The sequence below is a fragment of the Amphibalanus amphitrite genome, unplaced genomic scaffold, assembly GCF_019059575.1.
Source record: "Amphibalanus amphitrite isolate SeventyFive unplaced genomic scaffold, NRLGWU_Aamphi_draft 001146F_arrow, whole genome shotgun sequence".
NCBI lineage: Eukaryota > Metazoa > Arthropoda > Thecostraca > Balanomorpha > Balanidae > Amphibalanus > Amphibalanus amphitrite.
This window is the reverse complement of record NW_024882640.1, coordinates 19829-40300: the sequence shown is the minus strand read 5'-3', so window position 1 is coordinate 40300 and position 20472 is coordinate 19829. Positions and strand designations below refer to the sequence as shown.

The 20472-nt window shown below is 47.1% G+C and overlaps 1 protein-coding gene across 1 annotated transcript in view; it reads left to right on the top strand.

Moving 5' to 3' along the window:
• The window catches only part of LOC122370579 (octopamine receptor beta-2R-like), a 47588-nt gene extending 39951 nt beyond the window's left edge, over positions 1-7637 (top strand). The window contains exon 2 of the mRNA XM_043346281.1: positions 5119-7637. Coding sequence (XP_043202216.1) covers positions 5165-6238 — 1074 coding nt within the window. The 5' untranslated portion in view covers positions 5119-5164 and the 3' untranslated portion in view covers positions 6239-7637. The remainder of the gene's footprint in view (positions 1-5118) is intronic.
• Positions 7638-20472: the final 12835 nt, after the last annotated feature.

Sequence of the window (20472 nt, the reverse complement as noted above, 5' to 3'; positions counted from 1 at the left end):
GGCGCCCCGCGCCGCCGTTTTTGAGATATTCGCGAAAAACCACAAGGTGTTCAAACACCCCCCAGCAGGGCGCGGGTTAAGTATCAGTCGTCCGAAAAAAAACAGCACGCCCTGCTCATTGATCGATGACTTTGAGAAATTAACTACGGCCCTCTGCTACAGCTGCTAAGTGCAACACTTAACGCACACACACTTCTACGAAACACTCAAGGTCCAACGTGTGTGAATACTTGACGCCTCCAGGAACTGCAGCTGTTGATGATGTCTTCTGAGATCCCTTTCGACTTTGTACGCGTGAGAATAATTGGCACGATATGTATAAACTTGTACACATAGTACACAAATTTGTGCTCATGGGTATTGATGGGAATAATTATTGAATGCATACAGTAGCGGCGGAACACTTTCAGGGGGGGGGGGGGGGCACTGACGACTTTTGGTCCCATTCTTTCCATGCAACGCCCATAGGGCTAATGTTAAAATGTCAAAATCCAAGGGGGCACGGTGCCCCGGTGCCCTCCCCGTTCTGCCGCCTATGAATACATACACACTGCTGTTCAACAACTGAAGATCGGTTACGTGCGTCACTATCGTTTTATTTAATTTATGAAAAGAATGCCAATGCCGTCAGCATAGTGAGGATGAGAAATGGTTGTTAAATATCTGGAGCCTGTTCCATTCTTGTTCAGTCACCTGGAGGACCACCAACGTAAACAGAGAGCAGGAACTTCGCACTCCAGGCGCACGTGATGCCTTACATATGCATTTGCTAATTTGGCCAGTGGTTCTCCGAAAAGCAGCTGAGAACATTCTCTATGGACACACGAGACCGTGGTTTTTCCTGTGATCCCACGGGGTTTCTCTGGTAATTCATCAGACCAGCAGCTGTATTCTATGAGCGCACGGGGTCATTGGTTTCTCCGTGGCCTCTCAGCCGCTGTTTTCTATAACGAACGGGATAATGGGATACATCGCGGTCCCACAGCCGCTGTTTGCTATGGACGAACGGGACCCCTATATAACGGGACAGTGTTTCTCAGGTGGTCTGTTCTGTCAGGGTTTCTCCCGTGATCCCTAAGAGCAGCAGCGGCTGTACTCTATGGACGCACGGGCCAGCGGCTGTTCAGGCGGACTCGATCAATGCGTATGCGGCTGCCGGACGGGCCGTAAATTCGCCGCCTGTCCGCCGACTCAGCTCCACGGTCGCCCGCTCGGCTCGCCGATTTAGCTCCACCTCACTGGGACAAGGTCAGCCGAGATTTCGGCCGACTGGACAGCCCGAGCGCCGCACTCCGTTTTTACGTCTGACCGAGCCAGACGGAATGGCCAGAGTGGGTGGCTGCACCGCCCTAATTGCACAGACACCCGTCAGACGTCATTTCATTGTACTGTTCTGGTGTTTGTTATTGCTCTCAGTTTTACTTTCGTGCGTTGCTGTTTGAGCCATAGCTAGAGCAGGTCAGTACGGTTTGCTTTGTGACTCGTAAAACGTAAAACGGCAGCTAGCTGACTTAAAAGCAAACTCATTATGTCGCACGCCCACGCCAGCCTAAAAACGTAGCGTATTGATTTGTCGATTCTATTGTTACCTTTAGTGCGCTAGTCCGTCAGAAATCGACAATAACCATTCGGCTAGACGCAGCCATTCCCAGATGGTACACGTTCCTAAAACATTAGAAGTGTGCGCACCTCAAATCCATTTTGACTTTTTAAACTACTTACGTTCATTTTTCATTATAATAAAAAAAAATGTAGCTCTGTTAGAAAAATCAGGAAGTGTATCACATGACACACCAAGCATGCTGTTTCTTTACACTCTTATTTAAAATTCTCCAATGCGCAATGCATATGTTGTTCCTAATATTCAGGGCTGTTATTATTTTCTTGTTTTGAAACCATGTTAGTGCGGGCTTCCTTGCTGAAGTTGTCTCCTTCTCCGTTATCTGTAGTCATTTAGGGTGGTATCTTTGTTGCACTCGCCATGGAAGTGCATCAAAATGGCATGTCAACGACACCATTTGCTCAGATGTCATTCCACAAGGCTTGGTGAATGAGCAAACTTTTGTTGTTTAATAACTTTTAATAACTTTTGTTTATGTGATACGATATCACGCATTTATATTGTGAATGCGTCATAAACAAAATCAAATCATGTTAAAATCACTTAGTATCCGACTTATCTTACTTAACCCGCGCCCCACTGGGGGGGGGGGCTATTTATAGCCCCCCCTCCCGTTTTTCTGCAATAACTTCCAAACCGCTTGACGCATCGACGCCAAACTTTCAGTACCTTCGGCTGCATCAATTTGACACCTTGTGTCAAAATTTGAACTTCGTAGCTATCATAGGTCGGCGGGAAATGACGTCAGAGTGACGTCATGTTCGGCCGATTTCGACGCAAAACATCGAACCACGGCAATCGCTCCCAAGGGCTCAGTTTTTAAGCTAGATCCATTTTCTTTGCATGAGAGGACTCAGAATTGACTGCGCTATCAAACTGCCATCTCGGATTTTCGAAAGTTTGAAAATTTCGAAAATTTCATATAATAAAATTCAAAATTTACATTTTTACATTTTTTTTTCAAAAAGTTTTTGACTTTTCGAAAAAACCGGAATATATGTGATAGAACGCGTTATTATGACTAACTCTAGCAAGTTTCAGCTAAATATCTTCAAAAATGGCCAAGTTATACGCATTATTGCAAAAAAAATTACAATTATTAATTTTTCAAATCAATTTTTCACCACGTATTTGACATCGTACGCCAATATAAATAGCACCATCGTGTTCCTGAGCTCAAACTGCATCCAATAGACACCTTTTCTGTTGAAAAATGATAACTTCAAAATTTGACCTTTTTTGACCTGAAAGTGACCTGACCTAAGCTAAATTTGACTCAAAATGACCTCAAATGACACAGACGACATCAAATTCGAAATCTTTCGCCTAAATGGACCATAAAACATGTGTCACGTGACCGACGCATGATATACTATTTTCGTGACCTGTGATGACCTGACCTTGACCTGAAAATCAAAGTACAAGTTTGGTACCCTCAGGGTATCTAGAGCATCTGTTCACGAGTGTGTGAACCAAAAATGAGCCTGATCTGACTTGTAGGACGGCGGCCAGAGCCCAAAACGTGAACAAACCAAAATGCTAATAATTTTTACTTTGACCTGACCTGTGACGTCATCGGTGACCTCGAGGTCAATGAAATTAGGTTTCGCTCGACAGTTTTTCCGGGGCTATCAAACGCCGTTTGAATTTTGACGATCGGCCCAGTAGTTTCGGAGTTAGGAGGGGGGCTATGAATAGCCCCCCCCCCCCCCCAGTAGGGCGTGTTATACGCAGACCCCAGTGGGGCGCGGGTTAAATTTACTTGAATAAGCGTCCTATATTTAGATGTTTTTATACTATACACGATTCTTGCACCAGCACGTTGTAAAAGTAAGCTTATTCGATACCATAAGCGTGCCTAATTTTTGACCACTTGAATGACCTGGTATGGCAGGCTGCCACCGGTGTTTAATCAGTTACAGATTTACAGCCTCATCTGATAATGAAGTTTTGAGCTGCGCGAGTCCGGGGAGCAGTTTGTTTGCCAAGTTGGCGGATGGTGTATATCAGCCGGTGACCGGTCAGCGGGGGGGGGGGGGACGCCGGGCCGGCACTATAGCGGTCACCAGAGCTGACGGACGCCGTGAAAAGTTAGTGGTAGGGAGAACTGCGACCATGCTCTCAGCCACTCTATCAGTAAGAGCGTTCCTTGGACTGTTGCTTGAACGGGGTGTGCATATGCTGTGAGTAGGTAGCCCACAAAAGGCTCTTTTCATGGCTCTTATTCATATTTCTGATGATGGTCAGAATGGATAAAGGGCAAAGGCCAGTAAAAATCTCGTGACATTTACATACCGAAATCTGATTGTCCAAAGCTGCATTGTCAAAAGCTGATTAGATACATAGATGTTTTCAAGCTTTTTTGTTTAATCGAATTAGACCTGGTGACAGAACAGGCAACGAAACCGGAATGAGCTTGAAAACGTGATCAAACATTAGGAATTAGTAGGCACTTCTTGTTTACACTCTAAATTCAAGTCAACTGATAACGAAATAAGACAGCGCTCCTCTTCAATACGCTGCAGGAGGCGAGCTATTCGAGGAATGTGCCGGTTCAGTACACATTACAGTCCACGACCTCTTCATCTGGCGTTTGAAGGGCTGTCAAGTCTCATACGCCTCCTCCACGGTGAGGCCATATGAACTGAGCCAAAGCGCATTTGGCAATCCAGCCCGTACAGCACGGTTCAGGCTTATGGATGCTGTGCCGCATTACGGCGCTGTATTGCGGTACACTCTACCTCCGCAGTATGCCGTACTGGCGCCGGCACTGCACATCATGGCGCCATGGTTTATTGGGTTATGGACTATTGAAAATAGGCAGGAGGGCTGCGGTGCACTGACTGAACTATTCCTAAACGGGCACATCCTATTGACTGATGTTGATAAAATGCTAAATAAATGACTAAGCACAAATCAGCTAACATTTTAAAACGGTAATGTTACTTGACGATCAACAGTCAGACTACAACTGAATTACATTTGCTTTGACCGCACTCCAATCAGTTTTGATGTTCTAGCAGTCATATTTGTTGAGTGACATCGATGTGTCCTCAATCACTTATATGGAGGCAATTTCATTGGTGCAATTGTGGCAGCTGAGACGCCCCAGGCCATATTCAGAATTCAATTCACTCACTCATTCGTACTAAAGTGGGCGAACTTAACCGAATGGCATCAGCACTGCGTCGCCAAATCGATGAGTGAGTTTTGCCTCTCCTTTGTTCCTGTTCCGACCGCTGCACTTGATCTCTGCCGGCGACCCAGCAAAATCTTTTCGCTGACACACATGAAAGTGATTCCGTTGACTTTGATGGCGGGCAGAACAAAAAGCCACTTATGATGGAGCGGCGCGCGGGTGTCCCTGCAGCGCCTTTCTGTCGATTTGACGAGGAAAACATGTCTCCGGTCTGAATGCCGGCTCGGATACGGTTGACTCAGCCCCTCGCCGCCGTCGGTGCATTCAGCCAGCTGACTCGAGCACCCTCTGTCCCCAGGCGGAGCCGGCGAGGAAGGACAGCCGCGGCACCCGAGTCCCGCGGCATGGAGGTCAACGGTTCGGCGTCTAACTCGAGCACGCTGGGCGTGGCGGAGACGCCCGGCTACCTGCTGGTCCTGAAGGCCATCTCGCTCTGCACCATCATCGTCATGGCCGTGCTGGGCAATCTGCTGGTGGTGGTGAGCGTCTACCGCTACCGCAAGCTGCGCAACATCACCAACTGCTTCGTGGTGAGTCTAGCGATCGCCGACGTGCTGGTATCGCTGATCGCCATGCCGTTCAACGCCAGCGTGGAGCTGTCGGGCCGCTGGATGTTCGGCCACGCCATGTGTGATGTCTGGAACTCGGTCGACGTGTACGCTTCCACCGTCAGCATTATCCACCTCTGCTGCATCAGCATCGACCGCTACTACGCCATCGTCAAGCCGCTCAACTACCCGTTGGTCATCACCGAGAGGCTGGTGGTGATGATGCTGACGTTCGTGTGGGTGTTCCCCGTCTCCATCTCCTTCGTACCCATCTTCCTGGGCTGGTACACGACTGCCGAGCACCAGCTGTTCAGAGCCGAAAACCCGCACGTCTGCAAGTTCGTCGTCAACCGTCCGTACGCAGTCATATCGTCCAGCATCTCGTTCTGGATACCGTCGACCATCATGTGCGTCATGTACTACTTTGTCTACCAGGAGGCGGTCCGGCAGGCCAAGTTCCTCTACAAGAACGCGTCGGCAGCGAGTCGCTCGCAGATAGCCATGAACGGCACCATCTCGCCGAGTCGCAAGGGCCCACTGGAGGGCGAGGACCGCGCCGGTGAGACGGCGCAGAAGATCCGACACGAGCACAAGGCGGCGCGCACACTGGGCATCATCATGGGCGTGTTCGTCCTGTGCTGGCTGCCGTTCTTCACCTGGTACATCACGGTCTCGCTGTGCCGCGAGGCGTGCCCCTGTCCAGACGTGGTGGTCGTGGTGCTCTTCTGGATCGGCTATCTCAACTCGTGTCTGAACCCGCTCATCTACGCCTACTTCAACCGCGACTTCCGGGACGCGTTCAAACAGACTCTCCAGTGCGTCTTCGAGCCCTGCTGCGCCAAGGCGGCTGCCGAACGCAGCAGCGTCTGAACGAGGACGTCTGAAGAGGTCTGAGGACGTCAGGAAAACTCGTGAAGACGCCGGCATCCCGCCGCACTGCACCACGCTGCGGTGTATGAAACTGCCGACTGAAACAGACTGCTGTCATTTGACCAGTCTGGACGGGAAGTCGCAGCTCAGATACAGGGCACATCCAACAGGTCGACCCTGGAGCAGAAGTCCAAACTCATGGTTCTGACGAACTTACCACCACACCGGCAACATTCGATGGTGGCAACGCGATCATCGGGCGTGTCGCTAACAGTGATATTGGTTGAGCGGCAATGACTCAATCGGTGACAAACACTGGCGACAGCAAAGATCAAAGCAACTATGAAAATGTAACCAGTATTGGCACACGCGGCAGGAGTGGAAGTGAGAACGATGTGGTGACGGTATCCGTGCCAGTTACGCGCCAACAGTGACATAACCCGGTGGAAAAAAATAGATCCCTGCTAAGCTGGCCAGGTCAAGGCCACGCCAGTTGTCTATCAGCTGTCAGCTGCCTATCAGCTATCAACTGTCACCCGATGTCAGCTGCGGCCATCGTACTCAAAACTGCTGCTAGGCTGGCATCAGTGACCGTCCCTTCGAGCTCGTGCGCGTCTCCGAGCCCGCAGGGCGCGACTTTCTCCATACGCTGACCGGGAATGTGATAGAAACGCTCAAAGTGACCGCGACCACAGCGCGCTGGTCACCTGTCCCGTACCCCAACTGTGGCGGACCGGTCCGCTGCGTTCATGTGTCCCGTACTGTGTGTACCCTGGCTTCCAGCTTGGCTGGTGTGCTGTGTGTGTGGCGAGAGAGGAGCGAACTGCGTCAAACGACGGGTCTAGATGTGAGATGTGTGGATAGGTAGAATGGGAAAGACGGCCATATTCGTGTGGCTTTATGGTGTGTTAGGTAGGGTAAGAGAGGTAGAAGGGTAAAGGTATTGAGGATCAAAAGGCGTTGATGTTTTGAAACTTGTAAGAGGGTGGTAGATATGTGTACCTTTATAGGTCATTCTGTGTCGATGGTTAACAATTTTATACTTAAGTTATTATATCTTAAAACATGCATGTTTTATCATTGAAAATGTCAAACAATTGAATATTGAAACTTTTAGAGAGGAAAAAACTGATTTTAACACAAACGAAATCACGGAAGCATTTGAATTTACTTTCGTAGGTGCATGTAAACTTGCTTTTTTATTATTCAATTCAGCTTCTACTGTCAACGTTATCAGCTTCATATAAATCGTATTGAAGGAGTAAAGGAGACCATGGCTGGTATTCTATAGTTAACCTAAAAAGATGTATTTACTGTGACAGAGATTGCAGCTGTATTTACATGAAATGTGCCGCAACGTTGTGAAACCGAAGTCCATAAATATATAATAGCAATGCGACTCTTTTGCTGCCGAGGGTGTCAGTGTCCAAAAGCAAAAAAAAAAAACGGAAAATAATAGAAGAGACGGACAAGAGAGAGGGTGATGGGAGATGAAGGAGTAGTGTAGGAGAGATAATTGAGGGAATGCAAATATGTAAATTAAGTGGGAAGGGAAATGGAGACGGAGAAGGAGAAGATGACTGGATCTGCTGTTTCTTTGCTTGGATATGGGGCCGCCATCACTGGATCTGCGGCTGCTAGCGCTGGATCCTTGGACCACTGGATACCGCCACTGGATCTGCGGCCGGTCTGCGGTCTCAGCAGGCCGTCTATCCCGGCACTGGTACATGTGCTGTCTGTCCCATCTGAGCGGCACCATGGCTAATGTCCGTCGTAGTGAGCGCCAACGCGGCCGATTTGGACGGCTATACAATGCCGGAGGGGCCGGTTTTGGTCGGCCGGTGCTCTAATTCCCAATTACGGGGTGGTATCTGGGGTCAGCCTGTCTGCCTGAGAGCCGTAGGTCCCTAACGGACCTGGGTAGCCCCCCCCCCCCCTCCCCCGCTCCAGACAGCTGGAATTATATGCAACTGCACACTGCGCGGCTCCGACACCGAAATAGAAGCCAATCTGAGCGTGCCAGACCGAATCGAATCGAGAAAATGCGCACAGAAATTGGATTACTCTGCCACGTATCACAGGATCAAAAGAAGTGAATTAAGCAGGTCACTAGATATCATGTGACAATGTGACGGTAAATAGATACTTAGGATGACAATTGAATAAACGAATATCCAGCCACTGTTGATCCCTAAAGCACGCAGCCGCTTACAAGTCAAGCAAACATGAGAATAATTAATGCTGATTACGCTGCCTTTAGCTGAAGTAGCTAGGCATTAAGAAAGGTCGCGAGTCTATTTTCAGCCATTGAGACCAGCTTGGTATGAAAATAAAGTAGACCAGGGGTGCAGCGTAAAACCAGCTGCAGACATTACATGAATAGCCGAGGAGTACAAACTTAAGCTTCAGTTGTAAGCTCGGCCTTTACATTTTTGCCTCTGTCAGCCGAATGCTTGGAAGTTCCCGGAAACGTATAATTACAGCTCACGAATGACAGCAGACAGCGCAGATCACTCACGAGCCCTTCTTATCCAGTAGCTCAGTGTATTTGACAGAGAGCGCCGCAGAATAGTGGCGACCAATCTCAGAGCAGGGATCGTTGACCCGAGCTGGGTCACCAGTCCGGTCTGTGACGATTCATGCAGTGGTTGAGTGGGTAACAGTTGTAATATTAGATTGACCTATATTGAGGGCTTGTTATAAAGATGCATCAGTGGGGTTAAGTAAATGTCACTGGCCACATTTAGCTTTACTCCCATGTCCAAATTCTCGTCTAGTTCCAACGCTATTCGATCACACTTTCTCAATAGTATTGCAGTGATGGGAAAACGACGACGGTTCTGGCTCGCCCCGAGTCGTTCCACCACCGAGCAGCCGGCCGTTGGGTTCCGGAATTGGCCACGCTCATCAGTCATCTGTGTCCATCTGATGGGCGTCGATGCCGTCGGGCGGACTCGAATGCGGCCGAGTTCTATGGCCGGGAAAATGATGCCGCTCCGTTCGCCGATGGAATTCTGTGGCTGGCCACCCCGGACGTCCTCTCCAGACGTCGGCAAAGGAGGCCGGCCGCCCGAGCCGGAACGCAGCCCGGCCCCAGCGGCCGAGCGGTGAACGCAGGAGGTGTGGGTAAGTGAATACGCCACGCATTAGCTTCACTTAAAATGTGGTATAGTTACATTTGACCATTGATAGTTACCATTGATTTATACATAGCCGAGGTCTATGCTATAACTCATAGATCTATAACTCATAGATTTAAAACGTATTTTTTACCATGCTTATAATAGCTGTTTTCACGACGGGCTATCTGGCGAATGAAACTAATTTGACCAAATATGCACCAAATCTGCACCTAATCTACATCAAATGTGTACCAGATGGCCGTCGTGAAAACGGCTAATACATATAGGCGTAAATCCTGTGGTATCCAATAACTTCTTTTTGTGGTTCCTAACAACTTTTAAGCTAAGAAGCCCATTTTCAATTAAATGCAGGCCTGGTTTGGCCCGCATCAATGCCGAAGCGGTTTCGAAAGCGATTGTGGCCTAGATCTAATGAATGCATTCTAATCAAAAGGATCTAAGGAACTATTCCAGTCCATTTCACACTTTACGAGCATTGTAATTAAGTGCCTCTCTAAATGGCAGCTGCGGTAACTATCGCACGAGGAGCGTCTTCCCACATTATGTGTGGCGAGGCTTTGAATAGGAATGTCCCTTCTGTCACCAAGGGCTGTCACGTGCAGAATTCTAAGGTTTTAATTTGAAAACTAAAAGATATTTTGTTTCAGAAAAGAAGGAATAACTCAATGACAATGTCTCGCATTGACTTCAATGTACATAAAAGTTTGGTATATTTGCTTTAGTTTGCATATCAAATGATAAAATTCGCCTTCCTTGAGATATTGCTGGTGCCAGCTTTCCATGCTAGGTGATTCCACTTCACTGACTGCTTCGTCAGAAAAAGATAGCTTCTTTTATTTACGAATAAAGGATGCCCTTTTACAATTCTGTCAAATGCCGAAAAAAACTTTCCATAAAAATTAGAGTAGGTACGGGAAAATCGGAAACCAATTCAATATGATTAGTTCGCCTGAATGCCTACCGTTGTGACTTGAGTCCCAGCTTCTCGTGACCTTTTTATTTGAATCAAAGGAATTCAAAAATGTGCGTATATAATGAATCATTTTCAGCATGCTGGAAATCACTAACAGGACGATACCGTTTTAAAATAAATCTTGACTGCCTAAGTTTTTAGAGTAAAAATATTAAATATTACGCACCCAATTTCTCCCAACAAAATATTTTTATCTGTGTGCGGTGATATTTGTTCAATAACTCAGGTCTACAGCATCACATTGACCTGAGCTGACCTCTAGTGTCACTAGGTAAACTAAGCCTTCTGTTCGTTTTTGAATATTGCATTACCGGCTAGGGTGCAGAATGGTGGTATCATTTCCCTCGGTCCATGGGCAAAAGTGGGACCCTAAAATGGTAAAAAAAAAAAACGACGACCGATGGAATATTACGTAATTGCATTCACTGAGCAGTTTCATTGATTTTTCCCGCGGATGCGAAGGAAAGCTTCTAGTTATGGTGTGGGACCGATCGATTTTTCTCATCTCGTTTCAGCAGTGTGGTGATGCCGCGCGGCGGGCTGTAGGCGGACTCTCCCCCTTTCTTCGACGAGGTGCTTTCTCAACCGAGGCACGCTCGGGCCGATAGCCTACAGCGTTATTCATACAAAGCGAGCTCATATATCAGATTGTCAGCGTCGTCAACTGGGCCAGCCAGGCGAAAATCAATCGGCTGGGCGCCTCCCCTCTATGGAGCCACTAATCAGCGACCCAGGCGGCGGCGGGTGAGGTCAGTCGGCTGTCGGTGACCCCGATGACCCCCTTGACCCAGCGCGGGTCATATGACGAGCTACTCGGTCCCTATCTCCCGGTGTCCAATGCGCGGGACGGCGTTTGAACTGCCTCTCTGTCGCGTTCAGTGACCCACTTTAGTGCAGCTGTCGCGGCGGTTCAACACACAGCCGTCATCCCGTCCCATCCGACATGACTGTGACGTGGCTGGCGCCGACAGTGCGACGCACATTATCTCGGTCAGTTCATCGGTCATCTATACGGCTGCATTATTCGCCGCGCCTGCCGAGTGGTGGGCCGAGCCCGCGGTCCCCGGCCCAGATGTCCGCCTCTGAGTGGCGGCTCGGCAGCGACCGACACAGAGAGGATGCCTCAAGCAGCGAACAAGTGTCTGCGACACGGCCGCCGGCGGCCAAGAACGCTGTCATCAGCGAGATGGTGTCATTAGGGAGCGTGCCTGGGGTGCCGGCCGACTGCGGGTCGCGCACCGGTGACGCCGCTTTAATCAGCGACGGCCCGCGCACCGCTCGGGCTCGATGACAAAATTCACCCAGCTGCGACTTACATAATGGTAACGAGATATTTTTAGGGTACTGGGTACGACAGATATAACAGAAAAGGAAACTTGCTATGTTTTAAAATTAGTTTCGCTGTGAACTGGGCCTTTCCCCTAACTAGCAACGAACAGTGTGTGATTGTGAAAAAATGAACAGAAGCAGTAGCAAGTTTGAAACGGTGATTCAACGAAACAAATATAGACATTTATTTGCTTGTTACAGGCATGTTTTTTAATCAAGCATCACTCACCGACATACCTTTTCAGCAGTCATGAACAAAACATTCAGGTCATTGCATCAGTATGATATACGCTGAACCACTTGTTTCAGACTCGCTGAATAAATTAGGTCAACGTTCAACGTGCAGTAGAGCCCAGTCAAGTACCTTCGCAATGCATGTATAAGGGCCCATGGCTACACTATGCGTTTTCTGCTTGCGGTTTTTGCGGGTTTGCGTTTTTTGCGTAATACCGTTCTAGAAAAAGTTATTACGGAGCGAGCGAAGCGAGCGGAGTCCGTAGAGTAACGGAACTTTCTGAGTATGAGCGGCCGGCCGGCCGGCCGTGGTCACGATTTTGCGACGCTTATATCTCAGCAACCACTTGACCGATTTACATGCGGTAATTTTTGTAGGGTAGCTTCATTCCTTCTACCAAGTATTGGACTATTCCTGATGCATGTGGGTGTGACTATTCCCTTATGTACGTGCCACATGCAAAACGAAAAGGTGTCAGTTTTGTAATAGTTGCAATATCTCGGTGACTTCTTGGCCGATTGCGCTGAAAGTTGGCATGTAGGTAGGCACCAGGGGGAGGCACTCGCCTTGGCCGTATATGGGCCAGAATGTCTAACGATTTCCGTCATGTTGTGTATACCAAAGTCTTGAAAAGTTGATCACTGCAATCAAACTGCAAACATGAAGCAGCAGCACTTTTGAGTAGTGTACCTCTCACTAAACTGCACCTCTGCTACCGTACATGCAATTTATATTTCTGGTATACACAACATGGCGGAAATCGATAGACAAAAACAAGTCACCAATGCTCCTTCCAGTATATATTAGAGTTCAGTGGTAGGCACCCACTAGGCAATGCATATCCATGTGCTAGAGTTGGGGTGCTGCTGCATGTAAGTACGCACGTGCAGGGGTCGTTTCCAGATCTCCAGAACGGCTGGACCGGTGGCGCTCAAATTTGGTACACGGTTAGGGACCATTTAGTAGGGTGCCGTGCACAAGTCAGTTGGGATCCATTTTGCACGTGCGCACGTGCAGGGTGCCGCTTCCAGATCTCGAGAATTACTGGGCCGATTATGCTCAAATTTGGCACATTGCTAGGGACCGGCTAGTAGGGTGCAGTGCACAAGTTAGTTGGAGGTACCCCTCGCAATTTCGCACGTGCAAGGCCCACCCTCTCGTTTGTTCTGTTGGTCGCCCCAAAAGGTGTTTTACTGGTTTGTGTGCGTGTGCCTTTTTGAGCATATGTTAGTAAGTAGCTATTAGCGATAGGAAAACTAAGCAGAGAAGGTATAAGTAAAACAAATTAATCGATTGGAGTGTGCACAAAATAATGAATACGGGTATGCGGGGTGTGACCATTTCACCTAGCATTTTAAAAGCAGGCACAGCCAATCTCTTTCAAACATCTTCCCCTTTTCTTCCACTTTTTTCTTTCTCCTCTCTCTCTCTTTCTCCATCTCTCTCTCTCTCTCTCTCTCTCTCTCTCTCTCTCTCTCTCTCTCTCTCTCTCTCTCTCTCTCTCTCTCTCTCTCTCTCTTATTCCATTCATTTTCCTCCTTTCTCCTCTTTCTATTACCTGTAAGTGGATACACACGTAAGAAGGCCTAGGAATGACACGAAGGATGTCTGTCATCCTCAGGAGGTTATCTTCGAGATATGTGGGCGGTGGTCTCCTGCTTAGCTGAGCCTAACGACCACCACCCTACCCCAGACTTGGCAGCTGTGGCCACGTTAGACGCACAAACCCATTCCCCACCTCATTAACTGACGGCCCAGGGGCTGTGACGCATGGCTGACTCTCCTCCCCCTCCCCCTGTCATCTACCTTCAGCCGGATGATCCCCGAAACTTGTGCCAAAAAAGCCAACTGAAGAAAGGCAACGGATGTGTACCGAGAAACTAACGTAATAGTCTAGAAATGGACACTTATGTAGGTAATGGGATCGTAATAGGAATGGAATGATCATAGTGTATGTAATGATGTTATGATATCAAATACCTATTGGGCGAACGGAAGTAACGTAAAGTAAAACACCAATGTATGTACACAGTGTAACCGCTTTGGTACCATGGGTTGAAATAGACCCTTCACGTTTTTCGTAAATTTCACAGTAACGAATTACTAGGCCCATTGAATGTTCAGACTATCCTGTGAATATATCATCAGTCGAGGTAGGTATGTAAGTTCCAGTCACTGAGATTCATAACGGTGCACCTGCAGTTCGTTTTTTCCGTGAAGCTCTATAGCTCTAGGCGTAGCAGCGTGTCGGTGCGTAGGAAACGAAAAGTCTGACGAGGATTAAGTGCCTCTGTAGCTACCTTATTTTATCCCACAAATCGTGACATGCAAATATAGCGATGGGTTAAAGGTACAGCCCGCACTTTTTAATATCTACATATGAATTACTGAAACGTTATCACTGAATAGACTAAAGAAGTTTCAAGATTTAGAAGAAGATAACTGATACAAAAACAAGTGAAAGATAGTAAGATCAGCAAAAAGAGTTTCACTTTATCTAAAGAAATAAAAACCCATCTAAGGTGGCAGAGCTTTATTGTGTTCTGTTAAACAAAGCATAAAAACATCTCTGGTTATTCTTATATTATTATTAAGCATAAAAACACCCATATCAGCTCGATTGCATCAATCATACGCGCCTCTCGCATGCGATTTCCTGACTGCGGAAGGAGTCTGTTTCAGCCTTTAGATATTGTTCTCTGATGTTTCTAGGAAACCTCTGACTGCGCTGAGTGGTTTGTGTGCTCGGTGTAAATGTTACGTAACAGACGCTCATTAGGAAGAGGAACCCGCCCACCGTCTGTGTAGGAAAGCCAGGTTGGTGGCCACGAGGCATAACATCGAGCCAAACATGGGGCATGATGGTCGGCACCAGGCAAAAATAAGGTGCAAAAACTTCGATGGAAGACTGACGATTGACGAGCATGCCTCTGATGAAACAGTGAAAAACATGGAGCCATGTGAGCTAATAACTGATGGTATGAGTTAACCCTGGAACTTATAGGGAGGTCGAGCGGAACCCCTTAGCTTTTTCGTAAATAACTCGTGTAAAAACATGCCGATCGCAACGAAGCTTTCAGTAGCCCCGAGTTAATCAATTTTACATATACCCTGAAAATGTAATGACCCTGACCTAAATGATCTTTGATCTGCAAGTCAGGACCCCGAGAAATAGGTCACATGTGATCTATTTTTAGAGACATGTTTGGCCGGAATCGCGATTCGGCGTATGCCGGCTTACATTATCCGCGCGTTTGCAGTCTTTTTGTGGTTTTAACCCGCGCCCCGTTGGGCTCTGCCGAGCCGCGCGCCCTGTTGGGGGGGGGGGCAATTTGCCCCCCCCCCTAAGATCTCAAGAACCACGCAACCTAGCGACAAGCGGCAAACGGTGTTGGATAGCCCTATTAGGGAACTACCTTGTGACCCAATTTTATTGACCTATGTCAAACCGATGACGTCACAGATCAGGTCAAAGGTCGAATTTTCACCGTTTAGAGGGATTTCAAGAAATGCGTTGTAAAATCGAGTAAAATGCATGTCATTGAAAATCATCGATGGGGAAATGTTCTTCAAACACATATTTTGTTATTTGAGGTCACTGATACCAGGTCAGGTCACAGAGGTCAGGTCACTGGGGGGTCACAATATGAAAGTGTCGTGTGATACATGTTTTATGGTCCATTTTACATGACAAATGCGATTATGTGGGTCAGGCAGCCTTTGGGGCCAGCTTAGGTCACGTTTTGGTCAAGGTCAGGTCAAGCTCAGGTCAAGGTCAGGTCAAATAAGGTCAAATTTCAAAGTTGATATTTTTACATAAAATGGGTATCGATTCGATGCAGCTCGTCACGGGGAGTTCAATGCTGGTCTTTGTTTTGCCCTACGTGGTCTAGAATCGCTAAAAATTGAGTTCAAAAATTTGACGTCATCATTTTTGAACAGTTTTTTTCGCTATAACTTGGCCAAAAAACGAGTTATCGATCTGAAATTTGGTATGTATATAGAAGAGCGCAGGGACTATCATATATATTCCGGTTCTTTCGAAATTCGGAAAAGTTTTTGGATTTTTTTTAGTATTTCTAAAAAAAATCTATTTTTTTGAATTTTTGGGGTTCAAACACCTAAAATTTTGAAAATCCGAGATGACAGTTTTGTAGCGCCGCTTTTTGTCTACTAGACCATATAAAGAACTTTGAAATTGCTTGGTAACCGTAGATTTGGTGAGCGTTTCAAGATTGCATGTTTTTTGCTCATTTTTGCTCGAACATGACCTCAGTTTGACCTCAATAACTCCTGACCTAAGGTGACTTAAGACTTGAAATTTGGTGTGAAGGTGTCAAATTGATGCCTGGGAAGGTACTGAAAATTTGGTTTCTTGATATCAGGAAAAAAACACAGGGGGGCCAAATTGCCCCCCCCCCCCAACGGGGCGAGGGTTAAACGTTCAAACATACGAAATGATGCTGTGCCCATGCATTATGGTGGGTGTCAAGGTCACGTGAAGTTCAGGTCAGGTTATTGACCTTTGATGGCCCCGGTTCACTTTTTCGAGTTATACGCGTTTCTAGAGTAGTTTTCTGGGCTGATTTCGAATTTAACTACCTTTTGAACATTTATACTAAGTAGCTTTGGTGTCTCCGTAACATGTTACGAAGCTGTCAGTGGTGGTTGACACTAGTGGTGTCAATCGGAACTTGAATCTTCGGAATTCCGATTTTGTCCAATGTCCAATTCGGAATTCGGTTGGACAATGACAGCAGACTTTGGACAACTTTGGACAATTGCTTGCTACACCTCAACATTTTCATAAAGTAATCGTGTTTAACATTGATTGGCTATTAGAAAGCTCAGCTTTCGATATGATTACCACTTTTGAGCTGGTAACGATACATTAAAAGCAAATTAATTAACGGTGTTGAGTGTAAACTATTGCGTAGATGTCGGACATCTTTGGACAAATGGCTGGCTTGGACATTTTTGGACGGACAGTCGACGTAAGTATTGGACATTGGACGGACATTGGACATATGTTTTCTGAAATTGACATCACTAGTTGACACCTACTATGAATACCCGGCAGAACCCCTCCTGGGTGAGCCGACCTGACCTGACCCGACCTGACCTAAATGCATGAAACATCATCTGTGATCAAAACTAACGTGGAATTCGTGATCAGCACCCCGAAAAACCATAACAGCCTCGCATTACGGAGTCATGACAAGTCCCGATTTTCCCGACTTTCGGGTCATTGACCTGACCTGGAAGCTCAACCAATGACCTAGGACTTAAATTTGGGCATCATCGGCTTCCTCTTGTCACGGGCAGCACGCTCGTTTGTTTCCGCAAAGCCCTAGCTCCATCAGGGGCCGAACGGCAAGGGGGTCCAATGGACCCCTCCCCTCCCCTTGCTCCTCCCCCTCCCCCATACGTTCGCGGCTGGCAAAACACCAATACGGGCGAGAGTTAAATGGCAATGGCACCGATACGTCACTTCGCTGTATGAACGTCTTCGGATAATACCAAAACAGACGTGTCTGTTGCTTTCTAAAAATAACAACTCTTTTAACTTATATCTAAACTCTAAATTCAGAACGAAGTTTTTACTTGAAAACATGCCCACATTTTTTTCTTCTTTTCTAAATAACACCTACATCCGGCTTACCTGGAGCTTGGCCGAGGTCCGTTATTATGTTTTGTCGGTTATAATCGCGTCGGGTTGGTCCACTTGGCCAGTTGATAGAATTTTCTGATCCGCTGAGAGAAAAAGAGGATTGCGCTAAAAGCAGCAAAAAGAGCTTAAATCGTCGGACGCTTATTAACAGCCTCGGGTCTTAGCTAGAAATCGCAGTTGAGTGCTTCCATTCCTCGGACGATTTTTAACCTTCGCCGGGTGGTTAATGCAACCCCTCCTACGGGTTTTTGCACATAACGTAAAAATGGCGGCGCGTAGCGGCACCAAATTTGGTATACCCTGTGGGGCAATCATTTGGCATCATTCCTGAAAATTTCAGGTCCCTGCCATTTCAGGTCAGGTCACCAGGTCACCGAAACCGGTTCAATGTCAGGGTAAAATTGGACTATAATATCGGCAACTGAATCGCTGAGTCTATTGTTTATAGCATAAGATCCGTAAGACTTAGCGCCAGACAAAATTTCAGACCCAACTTGGGGCAGTCATTTGACATGTGACCTGTGTTTTAGCGTGTTTTAGCGAAATCCTTACATTTATACCCCCAAAACCCCAAACATTAACTTAGAGCAGCCAAATTTGCACAGGGGTGAGAATTCCAATTGACCCAAATTGGTGTTTCAAAGTGCCATAGGAGCCAATCGCAAGGGGGGCTTACCAACCCTCCTGGCCGACCGCGTTATGAAAAAGGCCCTGGCCTGGCGAGGGTTAACGTCTTTCTCTTTTGTTCAAACACTCTATAGAAATGAGCACAGCATCTATCATACAATTGGTTAACCTTCCAGGCGGTGGGGGGGCATTTTTTTGCCCCCTCCTTTAGTTTTTTTCGATATATCTCGAGAACCGCTGCGCCGATCGTCACCAAACTTTCAGTACCCTCCCGGGAGCAGCTAGCGCACATGGTGACCAAAATTTTTTTCCAAAGGCTATGATAGGTTGGCCGCTAATGACGTCAGAGTGACGTCATTTTTGCCATTTTCGACCCAAAAAAAAAAGGTTTCGCGGGAAGAGCTGTCAGGCCTACAGCTTTAGAGATACAGAAAAATGTTTCAAACATAAAAGGTGGGGAATTAAAAGGGCTACAAAACTAATATTTCGGTTTTTCGAATTTTTTGGATTTTGACCCCCAAAAATCAAAAAATAGATTTTTTTGAATATAATAGCCGAAAAATCCAAAAAGTTTTTTGAATTTCGAAAAAACCGGAACATATGTGATAGCCCCTACCGCCTTCTATCTACATACCAAATTTGAGATCGATACCTCTTTTTTGGCCGAGTTATAGCGAAAAAAACTGTTCAAAATTGATGACGTCAAATTTTCAAACTCAATTTTTAGCAATTCTAGACCTCGTAGCGCAAAACAAAGACCACCATTAGACTCCCCGTGACGAGCTGCATCGAATCAATACCCATTTTATGCAAAAATATCAACTTTGAAATTTGACCTTTTTTGACCTGACCTTGACCTGACCTCCACCAGAAGGTGACCTAAACCGTACCTGATGGTCTTATAACCAACACCATTGAGTTGGAAATGAAAAACTGGCCATAAAACATGCATCGCATAACCTTAGTAAAGTTGGGCTCATGTGGTGACCTTTGGTGACCTTTGGTGACCTGACCTGTGACCTGACCTGGTATGACCAGTGACCTCTAATAGCAACATGTGTACTAGACAACTGACGCCTTATCGCTGATTTTCGACAAAATGCGTTTTACTCGGTGTTATAGCGCTTTCCCTAGAAGCCCCGTGAACGATGAAACATTTTATCTTTGACCTGACCTGTGACGTCATCGGTGACCCCGAGGTCAATGAAATTTGGTTTCCCTCAACAAATTTGACAGGGCTATCGAACGCCGTTTGAATTTTCCGGATCCGTCCAGTAGTTTCGGAGATACGGGGGGGGGGCAAATAAGTGCCCCCCCCCCCACCGCGCGAAAGGTGGCTGGTAGGCCCACCGCCTGCCGGGTTAACCGGAACAACTTCTCACATACCATGGGCTCATACCTACTGATATTTTGCCATTTTTTAATATAGGACAAAATAACCTCCTATTAGGTCCTATGAGGCCAATGCATATTGCTAGCATCAAACACACCCATTTCAAGAATCTGGATGACTCAATTTAGGAAACGCAAACCGATGATCTTAGTTCTGAGAAAATAAATAAGGAAAAGAGTTATTTCGGTATCCCTTCGTTTCGAAAACGTCACCAGACGTCACGCGTTCTCTAAACGGAGCCATAATCATAGGCGTGCCCGAATCTAATCTGCTCGGAGCTATGACAGAACATTAGCATATAAAGCGGCCCGACGGCGGGTTAATGCGGGCCGCGCTCCTTTTCAACTGTGACGCGCCCAAGACGAGTGGCCTCTGAGGTCAGTAACGAGCACGGGAGGGTGTCAGGCAGAGACAGACTGACAGACAGACAGACAGACAGACAGACAGACAGACTAGTCGGACAGACAGACTAGACGGATAGACGGATAGGCAGACAGTCAGTCAGTCAGACAACAGACAGACAGAGACAGACAGACAGACAGACAGACAGACAGACAGACAGACAGACAGACAGACAGACAGACAGACAGACAGACAGACAGACAGACAGACAGACAGACAGACAGACAGACAGACAGACAGACAGACAGACAGACAGACAGACAGACAGACAGACAGACAGACAGACAGACAGACAGACAGACAGACAGACAGACAGACAGACAGACAGACAGACAGACAGACAGACAGACAGACAGACAGACAGACAGACAGACAGACAGACAGACAGACAGACAGACAGACAGACAGACAGACAGACAGACAGACAGACAGACAGACAGACAGACAGACAGACAGACAGA